The 21,452-nt window shown below is 40.5% G+C and overlaps 1 protein-coding gene across 1 annotated transcript; it reads right to left on the bottom strand.

The window, feature by feature from the left end:
• Nucleotides 1–1,700: 1,700 nt before the first annotated feature.
• On the bottom strand, nucleotides 1,701–17,037 carry LOC145416219 (SCAN domain-containing protein 3-like). Its single transcript, XM_080285229.1, has 4 exons — nucleotides 17,014–17,037; nucleotides 15,271–15,292; nucleotides 12,369–12,650; nucleotides 1,701–1,942 (listed from the first exon to the last, which is right to left on the bottom strand). The coding sequence occupies exons 1-4, from the start codon at nucleotides 17,035–17,037 to the stop codon at nucleotides 1,701–1,703; spliced, it is 570 nt and encodes a 189-aa protein (XP_080141355.1).
• Nucleotides 17,038–21,452: the final 4,415 nt, after the last annotated feature.

Raw genomic sequence — 21,452 nt, 5'->3', positions numbered from 1 at the left:
GCAGTTAGGTTAGGCTGGGTTAATCTTGGTTAAGTTTAGGTTAGGTTAGGTTAGGTTAGTTAGGTTAGTTTAGGCAACTTATATAATTGGTAAATTATATGAATGCTATGTTAAGCTATCATCTAAATCAGTGGTTCTTAAACTTTTTTGCCTCGTGCCCCCATTCTACATTGTGTATAGATCCCACGTCCCTTACCCCTGAAAATTTTGCCAAACGGTATAAACAGTATGTTGTGTATTTACATACTATTTTATTTCATTGCTTATATGAATACATGGATGAATGATTGACATTTTTTATTGCAGTTTGACTTGTTATCATTATGCACAGTACTATATTTCAAGTGTAACAGAGACAGTGTTCATAGAAGAAAAATATGTATATATAATGAAACCAAATTTTATCTTACTTTTATGATGATAACTGGCTAACATAGTAAGCTACATTACCAATGAGTTTTACACATCCCAGTATTAACCAGTTACTAATTTATTTTATTATCTCAATGCAGCTATTTTAGTTCCGTTTCGTTATCCTTATCCAACCAGTTTCAGCATCATACAGATTATTTTGACAGAAAATATAAAAGAAAACATAATAATTAATACAAAACCAATTTCATTTTTACTCTCAGCACAATTCATCGATCATTAAATCAAAATTATTATATCCTCCTTAGTGATTATTTATCCATCTTTATGCAGCATTGGAAAACAGAAGACACTGACTGCAGTCAAGCCGAATTTATTACTCACTTTTGTCACCGTAACTGCTTTAACCAGTACTGTACATAAAATCAGTGAAACAATGGTTTATAGCCAATGACCTTGGAGACTTGGTAGTACTCGTCAGTAGGATGGGTGGTGCTGGCACTTTCAGCCAACTACTGTAGTCGGGGAATACTTGGTGGTGTTTGGCTCAGCGCACATCAGAGATCGCTCATCACATCAAGCTTGTTTCATTGCTTTGTTCTGATTCCAGCTAACACTAAAAACCCTACTTCACACAGGTGAGTAGATGAAAAGGGGACAATGACTTGTAGGATTCGCTGACTGTCTGGTAAACTGAACGATATTTTTTCCAAAGCTTTTCCAGACCAAAACAGGTAAAATCATCCTTTGCCACAGAATTAAACTTCAGATTGAGGAACTTTTCTGGTAAGGCTTCCGGGACATCATCTACTTCCAACGAAAAGGGGTTCCTGGCAAGACTGAATTCAGAACTCCTGTCGCTGATGTTAGGAAAATAATGTGAAACTCATTTTCCAGTCCTTGAAAGTGACTCTCAATCTCGGTTTTAAGGCTGTCACTGAAGTTCTTCTCATTCACGATTTATCCAGACGAGGGAAGGATGTTGTGTTCCTCTTCTGGGTGCTACGTTTCCACAGCTGCAACTTGCCAATGAATGTTCGAATTGCTTCATAGTGGGCAATCATTGCTGTATCTCTTTCTTGTAGCTGCTGGTTCAAGACATTTAAGGCTTCAAAAATACCTGCAAGGTAAGCCAAGGACAGGCTAACCTCCTATGAAATAACAGTGGCGAGGTAGTCATTTTTCTTAATTTCCAAAAACGTTGTTATCTCTATTCGAAGCTCGTACAAGCGCCCCAACATGTTACCCTTCGAGAGTCAGCGCACATTAGTGTGAAAAAGCAGTGTCTCATGCTCTGTTCCTAAATCTTGACACAACTTCACAAACACTCATGTGTTTAGAGCACTGCGCTTTATGTGGTTCACGATCTTGATCTTGGATGTTGAGATTTTCTGGAGTTGCGAGGGCAGGGTCTTTGCTGCCAAAGCCTGGCGATATATGAAGCAGTGCATAGAAATTTCCGATGGAGCCATCTCTTTCACCTTAGTAACGAAACCTGAGCGTGATCCCAACATGGCTGGAGCTCCATCTGTGCACACGCCAATGATTTTTTCCCAGGATATGTCATGTTCTTGGGAGAAGTTAGACACAGCTTTGAAGACTCAGCAGCTGTTGCACTGGTCTCCAAAGGGCAACAAAACTCTTTCTATATGAATCGTGTGTAAACTAGCAACTGAGAGCACTGAGATACATCTGTGGTGTCGTCACATTGGATTGCAAACTCTGGGGAAGATTTATCCACCACTTGAGTTTTTATGTCCTCCGCCGTTTCATCAATCCAATGCTTTACTGTGGAATCAAACAGTGAAATTTTTGCCAATTTGTAATAGACTTCCTGTGGAAGTAGCAGCTTTGCAGCACGTAGAATGCAAAGTTTCACAAGGGTTTCACCGATGCTATGCAGCCTTTTTACTTTAGTTATTGTTACGGAACAGAGAAAGATAATGTACACATTAAGGGAGAATACTAAGAGTCACTACTGTCCCGTAAAGTTCCAGGTTCAAAACAAAAGAGTTAGGTAAAATTACAAGTTAAAGTTTAATGCACAAACTAACAACAAAACATTCAGGACTCATAAGGATAATGTAATGGCAAATAAACAGGTTAAATATATGGTTAACTGCAATAGCCTCTATTAACACGAAATTAGCAAGAGTAAATTTATCTAAGTCAGCCCTGATAAAATGAGATACCAGATAATACTCAGTGAATGCCAGATAAATTATTACAGATACAAACTATTATCCAAAATGACTGACATAAAGAACCCCACACGAATTACAAAAACTTCACTAGGCCTACAAATTAAACTTATGCTATACAGTACAAGAAAAAATGCAATAACAGTAATACTCAAATTACACACAGCTGCTAGATGTTTGGAGATTTCTTGAGCACTCACAATAATAATATCTGTACAGGGGAGGACAGAGATGTGAACAAAATGAGGAGCAGATCTAAGTGGCAATGATGCAGAGATTGAGCTCATTATATAGGGGCCAGCAGAGCCTGATACAACTTGTAAGAAGGACGCGCAAATGAAGCCATGGGGACAAAGAGCTGAAAATCCCGCAAAGTATAACAGAGAGAACGACTTACTCTACTATAACGGTAGAAGGGGGGGACTGAGGCAGAACACGCTCGTGATCAAACATGCAGCAACTGTGCGTTAAAATTACACAAAGGATGATGAAATCATAGGCTATGTAACACCTCCCCACAAAGAAAAAAGAAATTTACAAAGGAAATTTCTTATTACTCTAAAACAATCTGTACATGGCATTACATAACATGCAAAGGTCTTTCCTAATGTTACAAAACATGAGATCTCCCTAGCACGTTCAGTCATAGGTACTTGCCAGTATCCCTTTAACAAATCAAACTTACTTATGTACCTAGCCTTTCCGATCTTGTCTATGCAATCTTCCACACGAGGGAGAGGGTAAGTGTCTGTTTTGGTTATCTGATTAACACGTCTGTAGTCGATGCAAAGCCTCTGTGACCCACCTGGCTTAGGGACTAGAGTGACAGGAGAACTCCACTCGCTCTGACAGGGCTCAATCATCTTGTGGTCCAACAGGTAGCCAAGCTCCTTCTGGATGAGAGGAACTTTCACTGGGTTCACACGGTAAGGAGGCAATTTAATTGGCTTTGCGTCTCCAACATCGACATCATGCATCAACACAGTGGTTCTTCCTGGAGTGGCACGGAACACTTGCGGGTACTCCTGCAGTAGTGCCGAAAACTCCTGCCTTTCCTTGGGTGGTAGATGAGAAAGCTTAGTCTGGAGATCATTCATGATATCAGGATTCTTCCCCAAACTATCACTCAGGCTCATACTGCATGGGAGAGCTTCACTTGCAGACTCGGGTGGAACAGCTACAGTGCAGACTGGATTATTTTCGTCCCGCCTGTGATATAACTTTAGCATGTTGATGTGACATAGTTGCTTGCTCTTTCTACGATCTGGCGTGGCGATGACATAGTTGACATCACTGAGTTTCTTCTCCACGAAATAAGGACCACTAAACTTGGCTTGAAGAGGTTGCCCATGAACTGGTAGCAGGATCAAAACCTGATCTCCTGGCTGAAAGTGGCGTAACCTGGACTTCTTGTCATACCAAGTCTTCATCTTCTCCTGAGCAGCTCCTAAATTCTCTCTTGCCAGCTGTAAAGCAGTGGACAGCCGTTCTTTGAACTTCATCACATACTCCAGCAGGTTGACGTCATCTTCCTCTGACAGCCAGCATTCCTTGAGTAACTTAAGGGGTCCTCTTACTTCATGGCCAAACAGTAGTTCAAAAGGTGAGAAGCCCAGTGATTCATTTGGAGATTCTCTTGCAGCAAACACAACGAATGGAAGACCTTTATCCCAGTCTTTCTGATGTTCCAAACAGTATTTCTTGAGCATCGATTTGAGTGTTTGATGATATCTCTCCAACGCTCCTTGGGTCTGGGGATGGTAAGCTGAAGACGTGATCTGGGTGATGCCCAACTCTTTCAGAGACTGTTTGAAAACGTTTGACATGAAATTACTTCCCCGGTCTGACTGTACCTCCTTGGGCAGACCAAACTTTGTGAAGAACCCTAGCATTTCCTTAACCACGTTCTTTGCTGAGATATTTCTAAGTGGAATGGCTTCAGGATAACGAGTAGCCATATCAATCATGGTCAACACATAAGAAAATCCTGAAGAAGTCTTAGGAAGAGGGCCCACAATATCCACCAACACACGGGTGAAAGGCGCCTCAAAAGGAGGAATGGGAACTAGAGGTGCAACCTTTTCGGTCTGATTACACTTCCCCACAACTTGACAGGTGTGACAAGACTTACAATACCAGGAAACATCCCTGAAGATACCTGGCCAGTAGAAGTGTTTCAAAATGCGTGCCACAGTCTTCCTCACTCCAAGGTGTCCTGCCAAACTGGAATCATGAGCCACTCGAATGATATCCTGCCTACAAACACAAGGGATGACAACTTGATGTACAACCTCCCATTCACAGTCGGCTGATGCTGTTGGGGGTCTCCACTTCCTCATAAGTACTCCTCACTTTACATAATAACAAGTAGAAACACCGGCTGACTCTTCTTCACTGTAAGCAGAGTTAGCTAGACCTTTCAACTCAGGGTCAGCAACCTGCAACTCAACCAACTCTTGACGAGACAAATTATCAACACTACGGGGTACTGCCTCATCTGGTGAGTGGTCCAAATTAGCAAGAAAAGTGTCAGCTAGGATAACATCATCATCATCATTATCCTCTAAATCACCAGTAACTTTAGACTTAGCCCTAGTGACAGCACATGCAGGGAACGCATCAGGGACATCACAATCCTGGGACGCAGCCACTGGCTCACCAGACAACTGAGGAGCTGGACACACTTGACTTCCACCAATATCATTTCCAAGTAAGAAAGTTACACCTGACATTGGGAGTGTCTCAACCAACCCAACCATAACAGAACCATTAACAAAACCAGACTCTAAATTCACTCTGCACAGAGGGACAGAGAAGTAATTATTTCCTACACCTTGTAAGATTACAGTTTCATCAGAGGAATTAACATTAGAGCCTAGAACACTGGTCAGCATAAGGGATTGGCAAGCACCTGTATCACGATATATTTGAACTGATTTCCTGTCATTACTGTCCAGAGGACTGACAAAACCATCAGACAGGAAATTAGCACATGAACTCTTGAGAGTGTCACCCACGTTACTGCTCAAAAGAGGAGCTCCATCATGAGAATTTAAGTTACCCCTCAAAGCAGGTTCAGTTAACTCAGTTAAAGAATTCTGGGAACTCTCAAGAGTGGACACTAGACCAATTGACTGAATATTTAAAGACTCCTTTTTGTTCACATCACGCTGTCTCCTGAAACATCTCTCCGTAGTATGACCAAGCTTACTACAATAAGTACATTTACTTTTCTGAAATCTAGAGGTGAAGCTGGTATTTACTTCCTGAGAAACATCATCTTTATTCTCTTTCCTGTTACCTGTACTCTGAGTAGAGGCAACGTACTTACTCTCAGCTTTCCCTTTTTCTTTAGAATATCTCTTGTGAGTGAGAACATACTCATCAGCTAAAACTGCAGCATCAGACAAATTATCTATTCTTTTCTCATCAAGATATAGGCTTACATCTTTACTAATACACCTTTTGAAATCCTCCAGCAAAATCATCTGCTTAAATTTACCAAAATCAGAATCCACATTCTTAGAATTTAACCACTGCTCTAACAGATCTTCTTTGATTTTTGCATACTCAACATGGGATTGCTTATCTTGCTTGTAAGTTGTCCTAAATTTTACTCTATAGGCTTCAGGAACAAGCTCATAGGCCTTAAGAATCAAGCTCTTAACTACATCATAATTATCAGACTGATCCTGAGGCAAAGATGCATAAGTTACTTGAGCTTTACCGGTGAGAACAGTTTGAAGGAGTACTGGCCAATTCTGTTTGGGCCAATTAAAACCTGTAGCTACCCTCTCAAACAACCGAAAATACTTTGTTAAATCAGATTCATTAAAAGGAGGGACAAGTTTAACATTTTTAGCCACATCAAAATCATCAGAGCAAGATGATCCAGTTCCACCTTGTTTCATGCGATACTCATGGTCTGCCTGAATCCTGGCAAGTTCAATTTGTGCCTGAGCCTGTACCTCTGCCTCTTGAATACGAGCATTTGCCTCATTAACACGAGCCTCCTGCAGGGCTAGCTGTAACTTAGCTAATTCAATCTGCGTTTGCTCATTTGGAGGAGTTACATTAAACAAGCTTTCATTAATCATGTCAACAATCTGATCTTTAGACTGATGAGAGCGAACAACAAATCCCAATTGTTGAGCAACAATCTTAAGTTCATTCTTTGTTCTGTTTTCTATATCACACACTGTTTGCACATTTGACAAAAAGTCCTTGGCTTCATCAAGTGTAGTAATAGTAGACATAATTCATAAGAAACAGTCACAAAATATCAAGCAATATCCTTATGATAATATCCTGAATATCCTGATATGAGGTCGTCAAATTTATGTTACGGAACAGAGAAAGATAATGTACACATTAAGGGAGAATACTAAGAGTCACTACTGTCCCGTAAAGTTCCAGGTTCAAAACAAAAGAGTTAGGTAAAATTACAAGTTAAAGTTTAATGCACAAACTAACAACAAAACATTCAGGACTCATAAGGATAATGTAATGGCAAATAAACAGGTTAAATATATGGTTAACTGCAATAGCCTCTATTAACACGAAATTAGCAAGAGTAAATTTATCTAAGTCAGCCCTGATAAAATGAGATACCAGATAATACTCAGTGAATGCCAGATAAATTATTACAGATACAAACTATTATCCAAAATGACTGACATAAAGAACCCCACACGAATTACAAAAACTTCACTAGGCCTACAAATTAAACTTATGCTATACAGTACAAGAAAAAATGCAATAACAGTAATACTCAAATTACACACAGCTGCTAGATGTTTGGAGATTTCTTGAGCACTCACAATAATAATATCTGTACAGGGGAGGACAGAGATGTGAACAAAATGAGGAGCAGATCTAAGTGGCAATGATGCAGAGATTGAGCTCATTATATAGGGGCCAGCAGAGCCTGATACAACTTGTAAGAAGGACGCGCAAATGAAGCCATGGGGACAAAGAGCTGAAAATCCCGCAAAGTATAACAGAGAGAACGACTTACTCTACTATAACGGTAGAAGGGGGACTGAGGCAGAACACGCTCGTGATCAAACATGCAGCAACTGTGCGTTAAAATTACACAAAGGATGATGAAATCATAGGCTATGTAACACCTCCCCACAAAGAAAAAAGAAATTTACAAAGGAAATTTCTTATTACTCTAAAACAATCTGTACATGGCATTACATAACATGCAAAGGTCTTTCCTAATGTTACAAAACATGAGATCTCCCTAGCACGTTCAGTCATAGGTACTTGCCAGTATCCCTTTAACAAATCAAACTTACTTATGTACCTAGCCTTTCCGATCTTGTCTATGCAATCTTCCACACGAGGGAGAGGGTAAGTGTCTGTTTTGGTTATCTGATTAACACGTCTGTAGTCGATGCAAAGCCTCTGTGACCCACCTGGCTTAGGGACTAGAGTGACAGGAGAACTCCACTCGCTCTGACAGGGCTCAATCATCTTGTGGTCCAACAGGTAGCCAAGCTCCTTCTGGATGAGAGGAACTTTCACTGGGTTCACACGGTAAGGAGGCAATTTAATTGGCTTTGCGTCTCCAACATCGACATCATGCATCAACACAGTGGTTCTTCCTGGAGTGGCACGGAACACTTGCGGGTACTCCTGCAGTAGTGCCGAAAACTCCTGCCTTTCCTTGGGTGGTAGATGAGAAAGCTTAGTCTGGAGATCATTCATGATATCAGGATTCTTCCCCAAACTATCACTCAGGCTCATACTGCATGGGAGAGCTTCACTTGCAGACTCGGGTGGAACAGCTACAGTGCAGACTGGATTATTTTCGTCCCGCCTGTGATATAACTTTAGCATGTTGATGTGACATAGTTGCTTGCTCTTTCTACGATCTGGCGTGGCGATGACATAGTTGACATCACTGAGTTTCTTCTCCACGAAATAAGGACCACTAAACTTGGCTTGAAGAGGTTGCCCATGAACTGGTAGCAGGATCAAAACCTGATCTCCTGGCTGAAAGTGGCGTAACCTGGACTTCTTGTCATACCAAGTCTTCATCTTCTCCTGAGCAGCTCCTAAATTCTCTCTTGCCAGCTGTAAAGCAGTGGACAGCCGTTCTTTGAACTTCATCACATACTCCAGCAGGTTGACGTCATCTTCCTCTGAGAGCCAGCATTCCTTGAGTAACTTAAGGGGTCCTCTTACTTCATGGCCAAACAGTAGTTCAAAAGGTGAGAAGCCCAGTGATTCATTTGGAGATTCTCTTGCAGCAAACACAACGAATGGAAGACCTTTATCCCAGTCTTTCTGATGTTCCAAACAGTATTTCTTGAGCATCGATTTGAGTGTTTGATGATATCTCTCCAACGCTCCTTGGGTCTGGGGATGGTAAGCTGAAGACGTGATCTGGGTGATGCCCAACTCTTTCAGAGACTGTTTGAAAACGTTTGACATGAAATTACTTCCCCGGTCTGACTGTACCTCCTTGGGCAGACCAAACTTTGTGAAGAACCCTAGCATTTCCTTAACCACGTTCTTTGCTGAGATATTTCTAAGTGGAATGGCTTCAGGATAACGAGTAGCCATATCAATCATGGTCAACACATAAGAAAATCCTGAAGAAGTCTTAGGAAGAGGGCCCACAATATCCACCAACACACGGGTGAAAGGCGCCTCAAAAGGAGGAATGGGAACTAGAGGTGCAACCTTTTCGGTCTGATTACACTTCCCCACAACTTGACAGGTGTGACAAGACTTACAATACCAGGAAACATCCCTGAAGATACCTGGCCAGTAGAAGTGTTTCAAAATGCGTGCCACAGTCTTCCTCACTCCAAGGTGTCCTGCCAAACTGGAATCATGAGCCACTCGAATGATATCCTGCCTACAAACACGAGGGATGACAACTTGATGTACAACCTCCCATTCACAGTCGGCTGATGCTGTTGGGGGTCTCCACTTCCTCATAAGTACCCCTGACTTTACATAATAACAAGTAGAAACACCGGCTGACTCTTCTTCACTGTAAGCAGAGTTAGCTAGACCTTTCAACTCAGGGTCAGCAACCTGCAACTCAACCAACTCTTGACGAGACAAATTATCAACACTACGGGGTACTGCCTCATCTGGTGAGTGGTCCAAATTAGCAAGAAAAGTGTCAGCTAGGATAACATCATCATCATCATTATCCTCTAAATCACCAGTAACTTTAGACTTAGCCCTAGTGACAGCACATGCAGGGAACGCATCAGGGACATCACAATCCTGGGACGCAGCCACTGGCTCACCAGACAACTGAGGAGCTGGACACACTTGACTTCCACCAATATCATTTCCAAGTAAGAAAGTTACACCTGACATTGGGAGTGTCTCAACCAACCCAACCATAACAGAACCATTAACAAAACCAGACTCTAAATTCACTCTGCACAGAGGGACAGAGAAGTAATTATTTCCTACACCTTGTAAGATTACAGTTTCATCAGAGGAATTAACATTAGAGCCTAGAACACTGGTCAGCATAAGGGATTGGCAAGCACCTGTATCACGATATATTTGAACTGATTTCCTGTCATTAATGTCCAGAGGACTGACAAAACCATCAGACAGGAAATTAGCACATGAACTCTTGAGAGTGTCACCCACGTTACTGCTCAAAAGAGGAGCTCCATCATGAGAATTTAAGTTACCCCTCAAAGCAGGTTCAGTTAACTCAGTTAAAGAATTCTGGGAACTCTCAAGAGTGGACACTAGACCAATTGACTGAATATTTAAAGACTCCTTTTTGTTCACATCACGCTGTCTCCTGAAACATCTCTCCGTAGTATGACCAAGTTTACTACAATAAGTACATTTACTTTTCTGAAATCTAGAGGTGAAGCTGGTATTTACTTCCTGAGAAACATCATCTTTATTCTCTTTCCTGTTACCTGTACTCTGAGTAGAGGCAACGTACTTACTCTCAGCTTTCCCTTTTTCTTTAGAATATCTCTTGTGAGTGAGAACATACTCATCAGCTAAAACTGCAGCATCAGACAAATTATCTATTCTTTTCTCATCAAGATATAGGCTTACATCTTTACTAATACACCTTTTGAAATCCTCCAGCAAAATCATCTGCTTAAATTTACCAAAATCAGAATCCACATTCTTAGAATTTAACCACTGCTCTAACAGATCTTCTTTGATTTTTGCATACTCAACATGGGATTGCTTATCTTGCTTGTAAGTTGTCCTAAATTTTACTCTATAGGCTTCAGGAACAAGCTCATAGGCCTTAAGAATCAAGCTCTTAACTACATCATAATTATCAGACTGATCCTGAGGCAAAGATGCATAAGTTACTTGAGCTTTACCGGTGAGAACAGTTTGAAGGAGTACTGGCCAATTCTGTTTGGGCCAATTAAAACCTGTAGCTACCCTCTCAAACAACTGAAAATACTTTGTTAAATCAGATTCATTAAAAGGAGGGACAAGTTTAACATTTTTAGCCACATCAAAATCATCAGAGCAAGATGATCCAGTTCCACCTTGTTTCATGCGATACTCATGGTCTGCCTGAATCCTGGCAAGTTCAATTTGTGCCTGAGCCTGTACCTCTGCCTCTTGAATACGAGCATTTGCCTCATTAACACGAGCCTCCTGCAGGGCTAGCTGTAACTTAGCTAATTCAATCTGCGTTTGCTCATTTGGAGGAGTTACATTAAACAAGCTTTCATTAATCATGTCAACAATCTGATCTTTAGACTGATGAGAGCGAACAACAAATCCCAATTGTTGAGCAACAATCTTAAGTTCATTCTTTGTTCTGTTTTCTATATCACACACTGTTTGCACATTTGACAAAAAGTCCTTGGCTTCATCAAGTGTAGTAATAGTAGACATAATTCATAAGAAACAGTCACAAAATATCAAGCAATATCCTTATGATAATATCCTGAATATCCTGATATGAGGTCGCCAAATTTATGTTACGGAACAGAGAAAGATAATGTACACATTAAGGGAGAATACTAAGAGTCACTACTGTCCCGTAAAGTTCCAGGTTCAAAACAAAAGAGTTAGGTAAAATTACAAGTTAAAGTTTAATGCACAAACTAACAACAAAACATTCAGGACTCATAAGGATAATGTAATGGCAAATAAACAGGTTAAATATATGGTTAACTGCAATAGCCTCTATTAACACGAAATTAGCAAGAGTAAATTTATCTAAGTCAGCCCTGATAAAATGAGATACCAGATAATACTCAGTGAATGCCAGATAAATTATTACAGATACAAACTATTATCCAAAATGACTGACATAAAGAACCCCACACGAATTACAAAAACTTCACTAGGCCTACAAATTAAACTTATGCTATACAGTACAAGAAAAAATGCAATAACAGTAATACTCAAATTACACACAGCTGCTAGATGTTTGGAGATTTCTTGAGCACTCACAATAATAATATCTGTACAGGGGAGGACAGAGATGTGAACAAAATGAGGAGCAGATCTAAGTGGCAATGATGCAGAGATTGAGCTCATTATATAGGGGCCAGCAGAGCCTGATACAACTTGTAAGAAGGAAGCGCAAATGAAGCCATGGGGACAAAGAGCTGAAAATCCCGCAAAGTATAACAGAGAGAACGACTTACTCTACTATAACGGTAGAAGGGGGGGACTGAGGCAGAACACGCTCGTGATCAAACATGCAGCAACTGTGCGTTAAAATTACACAAAGGATGATGAAATCATAGGCTATGTAACATTATCATGAGAGATAATTCATAGGATGTCTTCACAACCTTTGCTGACTGCTGTCGAAAAGATCCCGTGCCGTCATGTCTTTGTGTCTTAAGGCTGTCTCTCTCCTGGTTGCATTATAGGCTTCTGGCTTCTCTGCTAATTCTGGGTGGTTGCCAGTGAGGTGACGTTTCAGTCTTATAGGGCGCATGGCATCATTGCTCAGGGTTTTCAGGCATACAACACACGGTGGTACGTCGAAGTCTCCCTTGCTTAGTGAAGTGAAGCCGTATTTGAGGTACTCTACACTGTATTTCTTAGTTATCCCTTGCTGAACCATTTTCTTCCAGCGTTCTGTGAAAAACAGCAGAGCAAAACATAAGGTACTGATTGTGTCATTATAATTATATTATTCAGAGCTCATTGTAGTAGAGGAGTATACAAATAACAGTTATGCACAGAAGTGAAGAAAAAAAAGATATAATCAATTTTTTTTTACATTATTACAGAAATTTCGTATTTGAAATGCATATCAGGGACATACGAAACCCCGGAAATAAAACTTCCTCCTCCTCCTCCTCCTCCTCCTCCTCATGATAATAATAATGATAATAATAATAATAATAATAATAATAATAATAATATTCAACTGTTTTAGGTAAACTACGAACACAAGGCCCCAGTTAAATCAAACGACTTTATTATATCAGGTGAAATAATGTTAGCGTACTTTACATACACGTACTGTAAGTTGGTAACTCATAGGGCCTACAATAATTTGAAGAAATTTTGCTACTTGTTTATGTGTCACACACAAATTTAGATTTTTAATACTGTACATATTATATCAGGTAAAATGATGATAGCCTACTGTACACGTAAGTTGGTAACTCATACAATGATCTGAAGAAATATTTCTGCTCCTTTACGTGTCACTTATAAACTTAGATTTCTAACACTGTACATAATTTTCTAGTCAGTTATTATCATTCACCTTCCACACATCGTTATCTAAAAATAGTAAAAAAAAAAAAAAACAAGAATGGACTAATCAGTAAACACACGAAGCAATAAATATTTGCTTCAAATTCCAGAACTACACTAAACATTAAAAGTAATGGAGACTTTTCAGAGCTGCAGTGCAGTAATTACCAATACTTACTAGAAGTTGAAATAAATGCAGGACCGAAATTCATCACTACCTTTTTTTTTTTTTTTTTTTTTTTTTTTTTTTTGACAAACTCTGCTATATCATCAGTCCAGATGCAACCCTTGGTTATATAGGAGCGGGAGGGATGAACAATCGGGTACAAGACGCGTTCAGTTCCTGAGGATACGTTTCTCTGACCGTTCGCGCCCCCTCTGGAAGCTTCTGGTGCTCCCCAGATTAAGAATCTCTGATCTGAATTAACCTCACCTAACCTAACTTTATCTAAGCCTAACCTAACCTAAACTTAACCTAACCTGGTTTATCCCAGCCTAACCTAACCGCAGGTTGAATTAACTTTAATTAACTCATCCAAATTTAAACTCATTTCACGAATTCACTCGGGAGTACATGAAATCACTGGTTACACAAACTCTCAGTAACACACACACACACACACACACACACACACACACACACACATATATATATATATATATATATATATATATATATATATATATATATATATATATATATAAAGCACAATTGAAATATTGCAAACGTCAGAGTGAATAAAATAAAATTACAGCTGTCAATACTTAAAAATAGAGAAGAGGAGTGGGGGTATCGTGGAAGCCCAGAAAATAAAATAGCAGAGGAAGAATGTACGGAAAGACAAATACGTGAAGGTGAATACCTTAGTAAAGATGAAATAGTGAATCCACCGAACTACGACCAATGAACCATATAGCTCTGTTGGATAAGGAAAGATCCTTGGAGAGACCGCTACATCTCTCACCAGAAATACACTTCCCTGGTGCGGGCTCGAACTGACAACCCTACGGTTGTGAAGCACAAGCGCTACCACTGAGGTATTATGGCAAAATGAAAACTAATAACAAAGGGTAAACTAAAATTAAAATTAATATAATTAAAATATAAATGGAAACAAAATTTAAATATTATTAATGTCAGAATAAGTGAAATATAATTACCACTGTCAAAACATAAAAACAGAGGAGAGGAGAGGAGGTATCATGGTAGTCCGTGAATGGTTTATGTTGATATGTAAGGAGGGACTCTGTTAATGTGTGAGTGAATTCGTTGGGTGTACTGAACAAAACTGAATAACCATAGGTATTTATAGCGTGACCCTTATCACTGAGGTCACACTCTATAACCTCGTCCCAAGTATTTTTCGGTTTGCCTCTCCCAGCCCTACCCCCAACATTCACACTTCTTACCTTCCACATCCAGTTGTCATCATTCCTCCTTTCAACATACCCAAACCATCTCAATCTAACCCTCCTCAATACAAAACCAATACACTCCAGTTCCATCCTTCCTCTCAACTCCTCAGTTGTATTCCTAGTCCCCACAGGCCTCGCATTCAAGGATGTTCTACACATCCATCTAATCATTGTCATTTCTGTATGTCTGAGCTTACGAATATCCTCTTCCTTTCCTGCCCAGGTCTCTGCCATACAACATTACACTCCTAACATACGTCGCATACAAAGATCCCTTGACACAGAGGGAGAACCCTCTCAGTGTCAGGAGAGGCAACAGCTTCATGCTCCCCAGATAACAAAACTCTTCCACACACTCAAGAGATTCACCAGCAAGACAAGTCCTTTAATGCCTGACAGTCTCTACGTGCTCTTTAATGTACGATCATAGATTTATGGATTTAACGAAAACTGAAACAAGAGTTGTAGCATGCAAATATATTCATAATCTGTTATTATATAAAACTGATAGCGGAAGAATATCCATCAAGAGCATTTGTGAGAAGTTTGCATCAGATAGCATGTTCTGACATACTTCTGTCAGTCATTAACTGGTTCTGTGAACATGAATTATGAAGATAAAGGGTGGAATAACTGGAAGGCAGGCAGGAACCATATCCATAATCAGTTCCTTTATTGCAGAGCCATTGTTGCCACAGAATTATTGCTTTGGCATAAATCTTTTAATTTCCAAACTGCCATCTTACGATTTCTATCTTCCTAGTTGTGCCTTCATCTCTACTTTTCTATCTAGTCGTTTTATAGCTGCTGTTGTAGACAGCCACCGGTCTTCTTCTCCTAGGGCTATCAATAATAGTGTTCCTCAGTGTTCTGTCCTATCACAAACTCTCTTCCTTCTATTCATCAGTGAAGCTGTAGATCTAACTATATCTAGATATCACACGCTGATGACTCCACTCTCCACCTTTCCATTCGTTTCTCGCAGCATTCATCTTACCAGTCACTCCAACAAACACGGGAGGAAACTGTGGCACACCTAATTTCCGACTTGGCTCATATTTCTGACTGGGGTAAACGTAATCTTTTTGTTTTTAATGCATCAAAATCTCAGTTCTTCCATTTTTCGATCCATCAAAATCTTCTGTAAGAGTATCCTTTAAATTTTACTAATATCCAACTCAATCCTACTTCATCTTTGAACATACTTGAGGTTTCATTCTCTCGGGATTCATCTTGGAATGAGCATATTGCTCATTGTAAAATCTGCTTTTAAGTGATTAGCTGTGCTTTGCAGACTCCGAGCCTTCTTTATCCCCACACAACTGTTGACTTTATACACCGGTTTTATTCGCCCCTGCGTAGAGTGCAATTCTCACACAGCTCTTCTCAACAAGGTGGAGTCAAAGCCTTTTCGTCTCATTAACTCTTCTCTTACTGGCCTCCTTCGTCACACTGTTGCATATTTATCTCTTTTCTATCGCTTCTTCAACGGTCACGTTTCCTCTGAACTGCATGCTTGCATCCCCTCACCACTATGGTGCGCGCGAAGCACCCGTCTGGCAACAAACTCCCATTCCGATTCTGTCCAGCTCTCTAATGCGAAAGTTAACTATTACTCCCAGTCCTTCGTGTATGCAACAGGTCAATTATGAGACTCTCTCTCTCTCTCTCTCTCTCTCTCTCTCTCTCTCTCTCTCTCTCTCACTGCCTATGACCTCCTTTCCTTTAAACGCAGTGTGCCTAGGCATCTCGAAATGAATTAATCCTGATTTTTTTTTTTGCTGAGGGGGGGGGGATCTTGAGGGGTTCTGGCCTTTTGATCCCTTCTTCCTTGCATTAAAAATAACACTAATGTATGTATACAGCAGATATATATTCGGATAATAAGACTGTGTGAAACAATACACAAGTATTCTACATGTATTCATTTCACTGAGTAAACACCACATAAAAATGATGGATAGCTTTGTATAAATGTCTGCAATGTATATTTAGTATATGTATTTATTTGCATGTAACATTTATTTCATATGTTCATTGTTATCGTTCTCCATTTAAAGTAATATTGACATGAGTAATGATTTCCTTTCAAAGTATTAGTACAGTAAAAATGAATCTCTCTCTCTCTCTCTCTCTCTCTCTCTCTCTCTCTCTCTCTCTCTCTCTCTCTCATGTGGAAATAATGCATAATCAGCGGAGAAAAGGAAGCCAGCCTGTTGTGATTATGTGAAATGAATGCGTGAGTGGTGGTCCCGTCCGAAACTAGCGGCAAAAGAGAAAAGGTCGGAGGATTCAGTCAAATAAGAGTGCAAGACACAGTGGAATTCTCATACGGCGGCATCATGGCGGCAGGGAATGGTCCGTTGTTTGCATCCAGTGAAGATGAATTTGCGGGATTCTCCAATGAGGACCGGAGTAAAGGCAGTATTAAACTGAACCAAACAAGAGTAGCAGGTGTGACTGAAATGGCTGAGGGGAATCCCCAGGAATTTAAAAATGTATGGACAGTAATTAGAAAGTTGCAGGAACGAACCCTAGCACAGCAGAGGGAAATTAAGGTATTGCAAACGAGTTAGAAAGCATCTGCTCACGCAGCGCTGAGCAAGAGAGGGAATTAACAGTATTAAAAATGAGCAGTGAATCAGCCTCAAATGAAATAAAACAACTCAGAGCCAAAATTAGAGGCTGGAAGAGGACAGGGACTGGATGAAAAGTAAACTTGAGTATGAATAAAAAACAAGGATGCAAGATGAACATATTAAGGAAATCAAGGAAGACCACAAGGGGTGGAAGAAAACTCAGGAGGAAGGAAAATATATCTAAAGGAGATTTTAAAACATCAGAGAAAGACAACCAGGAAAAGGTGGAGAAGGAAGTGGTTAAGGTACTAAAAAGTAGAGAATCACTAGTCAGGGATGTAGCAGACAAGAGAAAATGTGTGATAAGTTCAGGATTGAAAGAAAAACCTATGTCAATAAGATCAGAAAGAGAAAGAGAAGAACTGAGAAAGGCTAAAGAGATAGTATCAATAGTTATGGAGGGTGACAACGAAGCTCAGGAAGAGACTGAAGAGGTGTTTAAGCTGGGAAAATATGAGGGAGGGGCGTGACCACTAAAAGCTAAGTTTCAGTTTCAGGTAACGGTAAATGATATCATTAACAGGACATAGAAACTGGCAGACGAGGTTCAAGAATGTTTGGATAAGGAGAGATGCAAATAAGGAAGAAAGAGCTAAAATAAAGGAGCTAGTCAAGGAAGCTAAGGAAAAAAATGACCTGAGAATGGAGCAAGAGAAGACATGAGTTCTGTTGGTGAGTTACGGATCACAAATTGAGGAAGGGGTACCGACGGAGAGAGGGAGGGATAACGACGGAATAAAAATGTAAAAAGATTGAAAGTGGCATATGCTAACGTAGATGACTTAATCTAGACAAGGCTAGAAAACAACGATTTCTTGAAGGTAAATGAGTCAAATGTTATGTGCTTTGTAGAGACCAAGTTAAGAGAGGATATTGATATCGAAGTGGGAGATAGTAAACACAAGCTATGGAGAAGAGACAGAAAAGAAAAAACGGGAGGAGGAATGATGATAGCAACGGAGAACAGCGTAAATGTGGATAATGTGGAACTGGGAGAAGGTAGGGCAGAAGTGTTAAATATGAAACTAGAAACCAGAGGGAAAGGCAGGAGAGACATAGGAGTAGCTTATGTCCTCCCTAAGACAACGGCATGGAATGAGGCTGAATACCGGGTGGTGCTGTCAGACATGGTTAGATACCTAGAGGTGATTGAGAAAAGCAACAATATTATCCTGGTGGCTGATTTTAATGGTAAAGAAGTGAACTGGGAGGAGTGTGACTCAGAAGGTAGTGAAGATTCGTGGGGCGGTATAATGTTAAATATAACAATGAATAATGTAATGGCCCAGTGGGTCAAAGAGGAGACAAGATCTAGAGGTGATGACAAACCAGCGAGACTAGATTTACTGCTAACCGAAGAACCTGACGTAACTGAATCTTTGAAATATCTGTGTCCTTTGAGAGAAAGTGATTATGTAGTGACTGAGTTCCAAATAATAGAAGGGATTGTGGTGCCAAAAGATGTGCTATACAGGCATGGAAGATACAGCTTTGGGAATGCAAACTTTACAGGACTGAGGAAATTTTTCGAAGATGCATATTGGAGAGAATTCAGAGAAACAAGAGAGACGAAGAAGAAGCGGGATATCTTTGTAGGGTTTAATAACTTGGGTGTGGAAAAATATGTGCCAAGAGAAAGTGGGAAACAGAAATGAAAAAAGGACTGGTTCAACAGAAGGTGTATGGTAGCTAAAAGGGAAAGGGATGCACCATGGAACAATTGGAGAAAGTGAGGTAACTACCGAACAAGGAAGAATACAAAAGAACTAGAAATGAATATACAAGAATAGGCGGAGGGTTAGTGCCCCTCCCCGGAAAACAACTAACTAAAAAAACAAACAAGAAGCCTCGGACAAGGACTGACCAAACGATGACGACCCAGGACCGGACAAAGGACTTGGTAATGAGTACATGGAATGTAAGAGGAGCGAATGATGAGGTGAAAGAGAGAGAGATTGTCCAGGTGCTTGAGGGTGCGAAAGTGGATGTATGTGGAATAACTGAAACAAAATGGAGAGGAGAAAGTGTGAGAGAATGGGAGTATGGATGGGGTATATGTGCAGGAGTAGATGAGAATGAGAGGGCAAAGGAAGGAGTGTGTATAGTTGTGAGTAAAAGATGGAAGAAGAGCATAAGACAGTATGGATCACTTGGATCAAGGATTGTGTGGGTAAAGTTGAAAGTTGGAATACAAATGTGGGCGATTGTGTGTGTGTATGCGCCAACGCAAGATCGTGCTAGAAGAGTGAGAGAAGAGTTCTGGACAAATGTGGAAATGTGCATGGAAAAGTTTGGAAGGAATGAGAGAGTGTTTTTGATTGGTGATATGAATGGTAAAGTTGGGAATGTGAAGGTGGATGGAATAGTTGGTGAGTGGGGTGTGCCTGCCGAGATAGATGAGAATGGGAGTGCGTTAGTGGACATTTGTGCTGGGAGGGGGTTGGTGATAGCCAATACCCTCTTCAGGCATAAAATGATCCACAGGTATACATGGCGAGTGATGAGAAGGGTGGGTGGTGAACTGAATGAAAGGAAGGCAATGATTGATTATGTGTGTGTGGATGAAAGGATGCGAAGATGTGTAAAGGATGCAAGAGTGTATAGAGGTTGGGGGAGTGGACTTTCTGACCACTACTTGGTGGTGGCCAGAATTAGGATGCAAGTGAGATGGAGGAATAGAAGAAGGGAAAGACGAGAGGAAGGAGTAGTTGCAAGGAGAGTGGAAAGGTTACAAGAGGATGAGAAAAAGGCAGAGTATAAGAGAGAAGTGGAGGAACGATTGGGCAAATATGAATTGGAGCAGATGGGAGACGTGGAAGGTGTGTGTAAGATGTTTACGGAAGAAATATGTGCAGCATGTGATGTGGTGTGTGGAAGGAAGAGAAGGCGGAGGGGGGTACAAGGAACAGCGTGGTGGACTGAAGAGGTGAGACAGGCTGTGGCACAAAAGAAGAAAGCATACAATGAATGGGTGAGAAATAGGGGCGTGGAAGAAGTTGAGAGGCGGAAGAAAGAGTTATATGTGGAAAGGAAGAGAGAAGTGAAAAGATTAGTAAGAGAGTAAGAAGAGAGTGGATGAGGAATTTGGAAGGAATTTGAGTGTAAAGTGGAGGGACTGTAAGAAAATGTTCTGGAGAGAAGTGAAAAGAGTAAGACAGGGTGGAGGTGATGTTAGCAGGGGAGTGAAAGATAAAAATGGTAGATTACTAGTGGAGAAGGGAGAAAAAGTGAGCAGATGGAGAGAACACTTTAAGGAATTGTTGAACGTAGAGGATGGAAGTAATGCAAGTATAAGTGGCTGGGGAATGGCTGGGAGAAGGAGGGAGGTGAGAAGACAGGAAGAAATCAGTAGGATAGAAGTTGTGGAAGCAATGAAGAAAGTTAAATCGGGGAAAGCCCCAGGAATTGATGGAGTGTGTGGTGAACTGCTGAAGCATGGGGGAGAGATAGTAGTAGAATGGATGTGGAAGATGTGCAGATTGGCCTGGGAGGAAGGTAGAGTCCCGGAGGATTGGAAGTCAGGTATAATTATTCCCTTGTACAAAGGAAAAGGGGAAAAAGAAGTGTGTGGTAATCATAGGGGCATTTGTCTTCTTAGTATAATAGGAAAAGTGTATGGTAGGATACTTATAGACAGAGTTAGAGAAAGAACAGAGAAATTAGTTGGAGAAGAACAGGGAGGCTTTAGGAAGGGAAGAGGTTGTGTAGATCAGATATTCATTTTAGATCTTTAGTGGAAAAGTTTCTAGAGAAGGGAAAGAAGTTGTATGCGGCTTTCATGGATTTGGAGAAAGCATATGACAGGGTGGATAGACAAGGATTGTGGAAAGTGTTAAGAATATATGGAGTAGATGGGAAGTTGTTGAATGCTGTGAAGAGTATGTACGATGGTGCGAAGGCTGCAGTGCGTGTGGATGGTGAACTAAGTGAATTTTTCTCTTTGAAAGTTGGTTTGAAACAAGGATGTGTCATGTCTCCATGGTTGTTCAATCTGTACATGGATGGGGTAATAAAAGAGGTACAAGGTAGGGTAGTGGATGTTGGAGTGGCCCTGGTGAGAGAGGATAGTGTTTGGAAACTCCCTGTACTGTTGTTTGCAGATGATACAGTGTTGTTG

This window comes from Coenobita brevimanus, chromosome 105 (assembly GCF_032717465.1).
Source record: "Coenobita brevimanus isolate Jiangsu-jjx chromosome 105, ASM3271746v2, whole genome shotgun sequence".
Lineage (NCBI taxonomy): Eukaryota > Metazoa > Arthropoda > Malacostraca > Decapoda > Coenobitidae > Coenobita > Coenobita brevimanus.
This window is presented reverse-complemented; position numbering and strand designations above follow the sequence as displayed.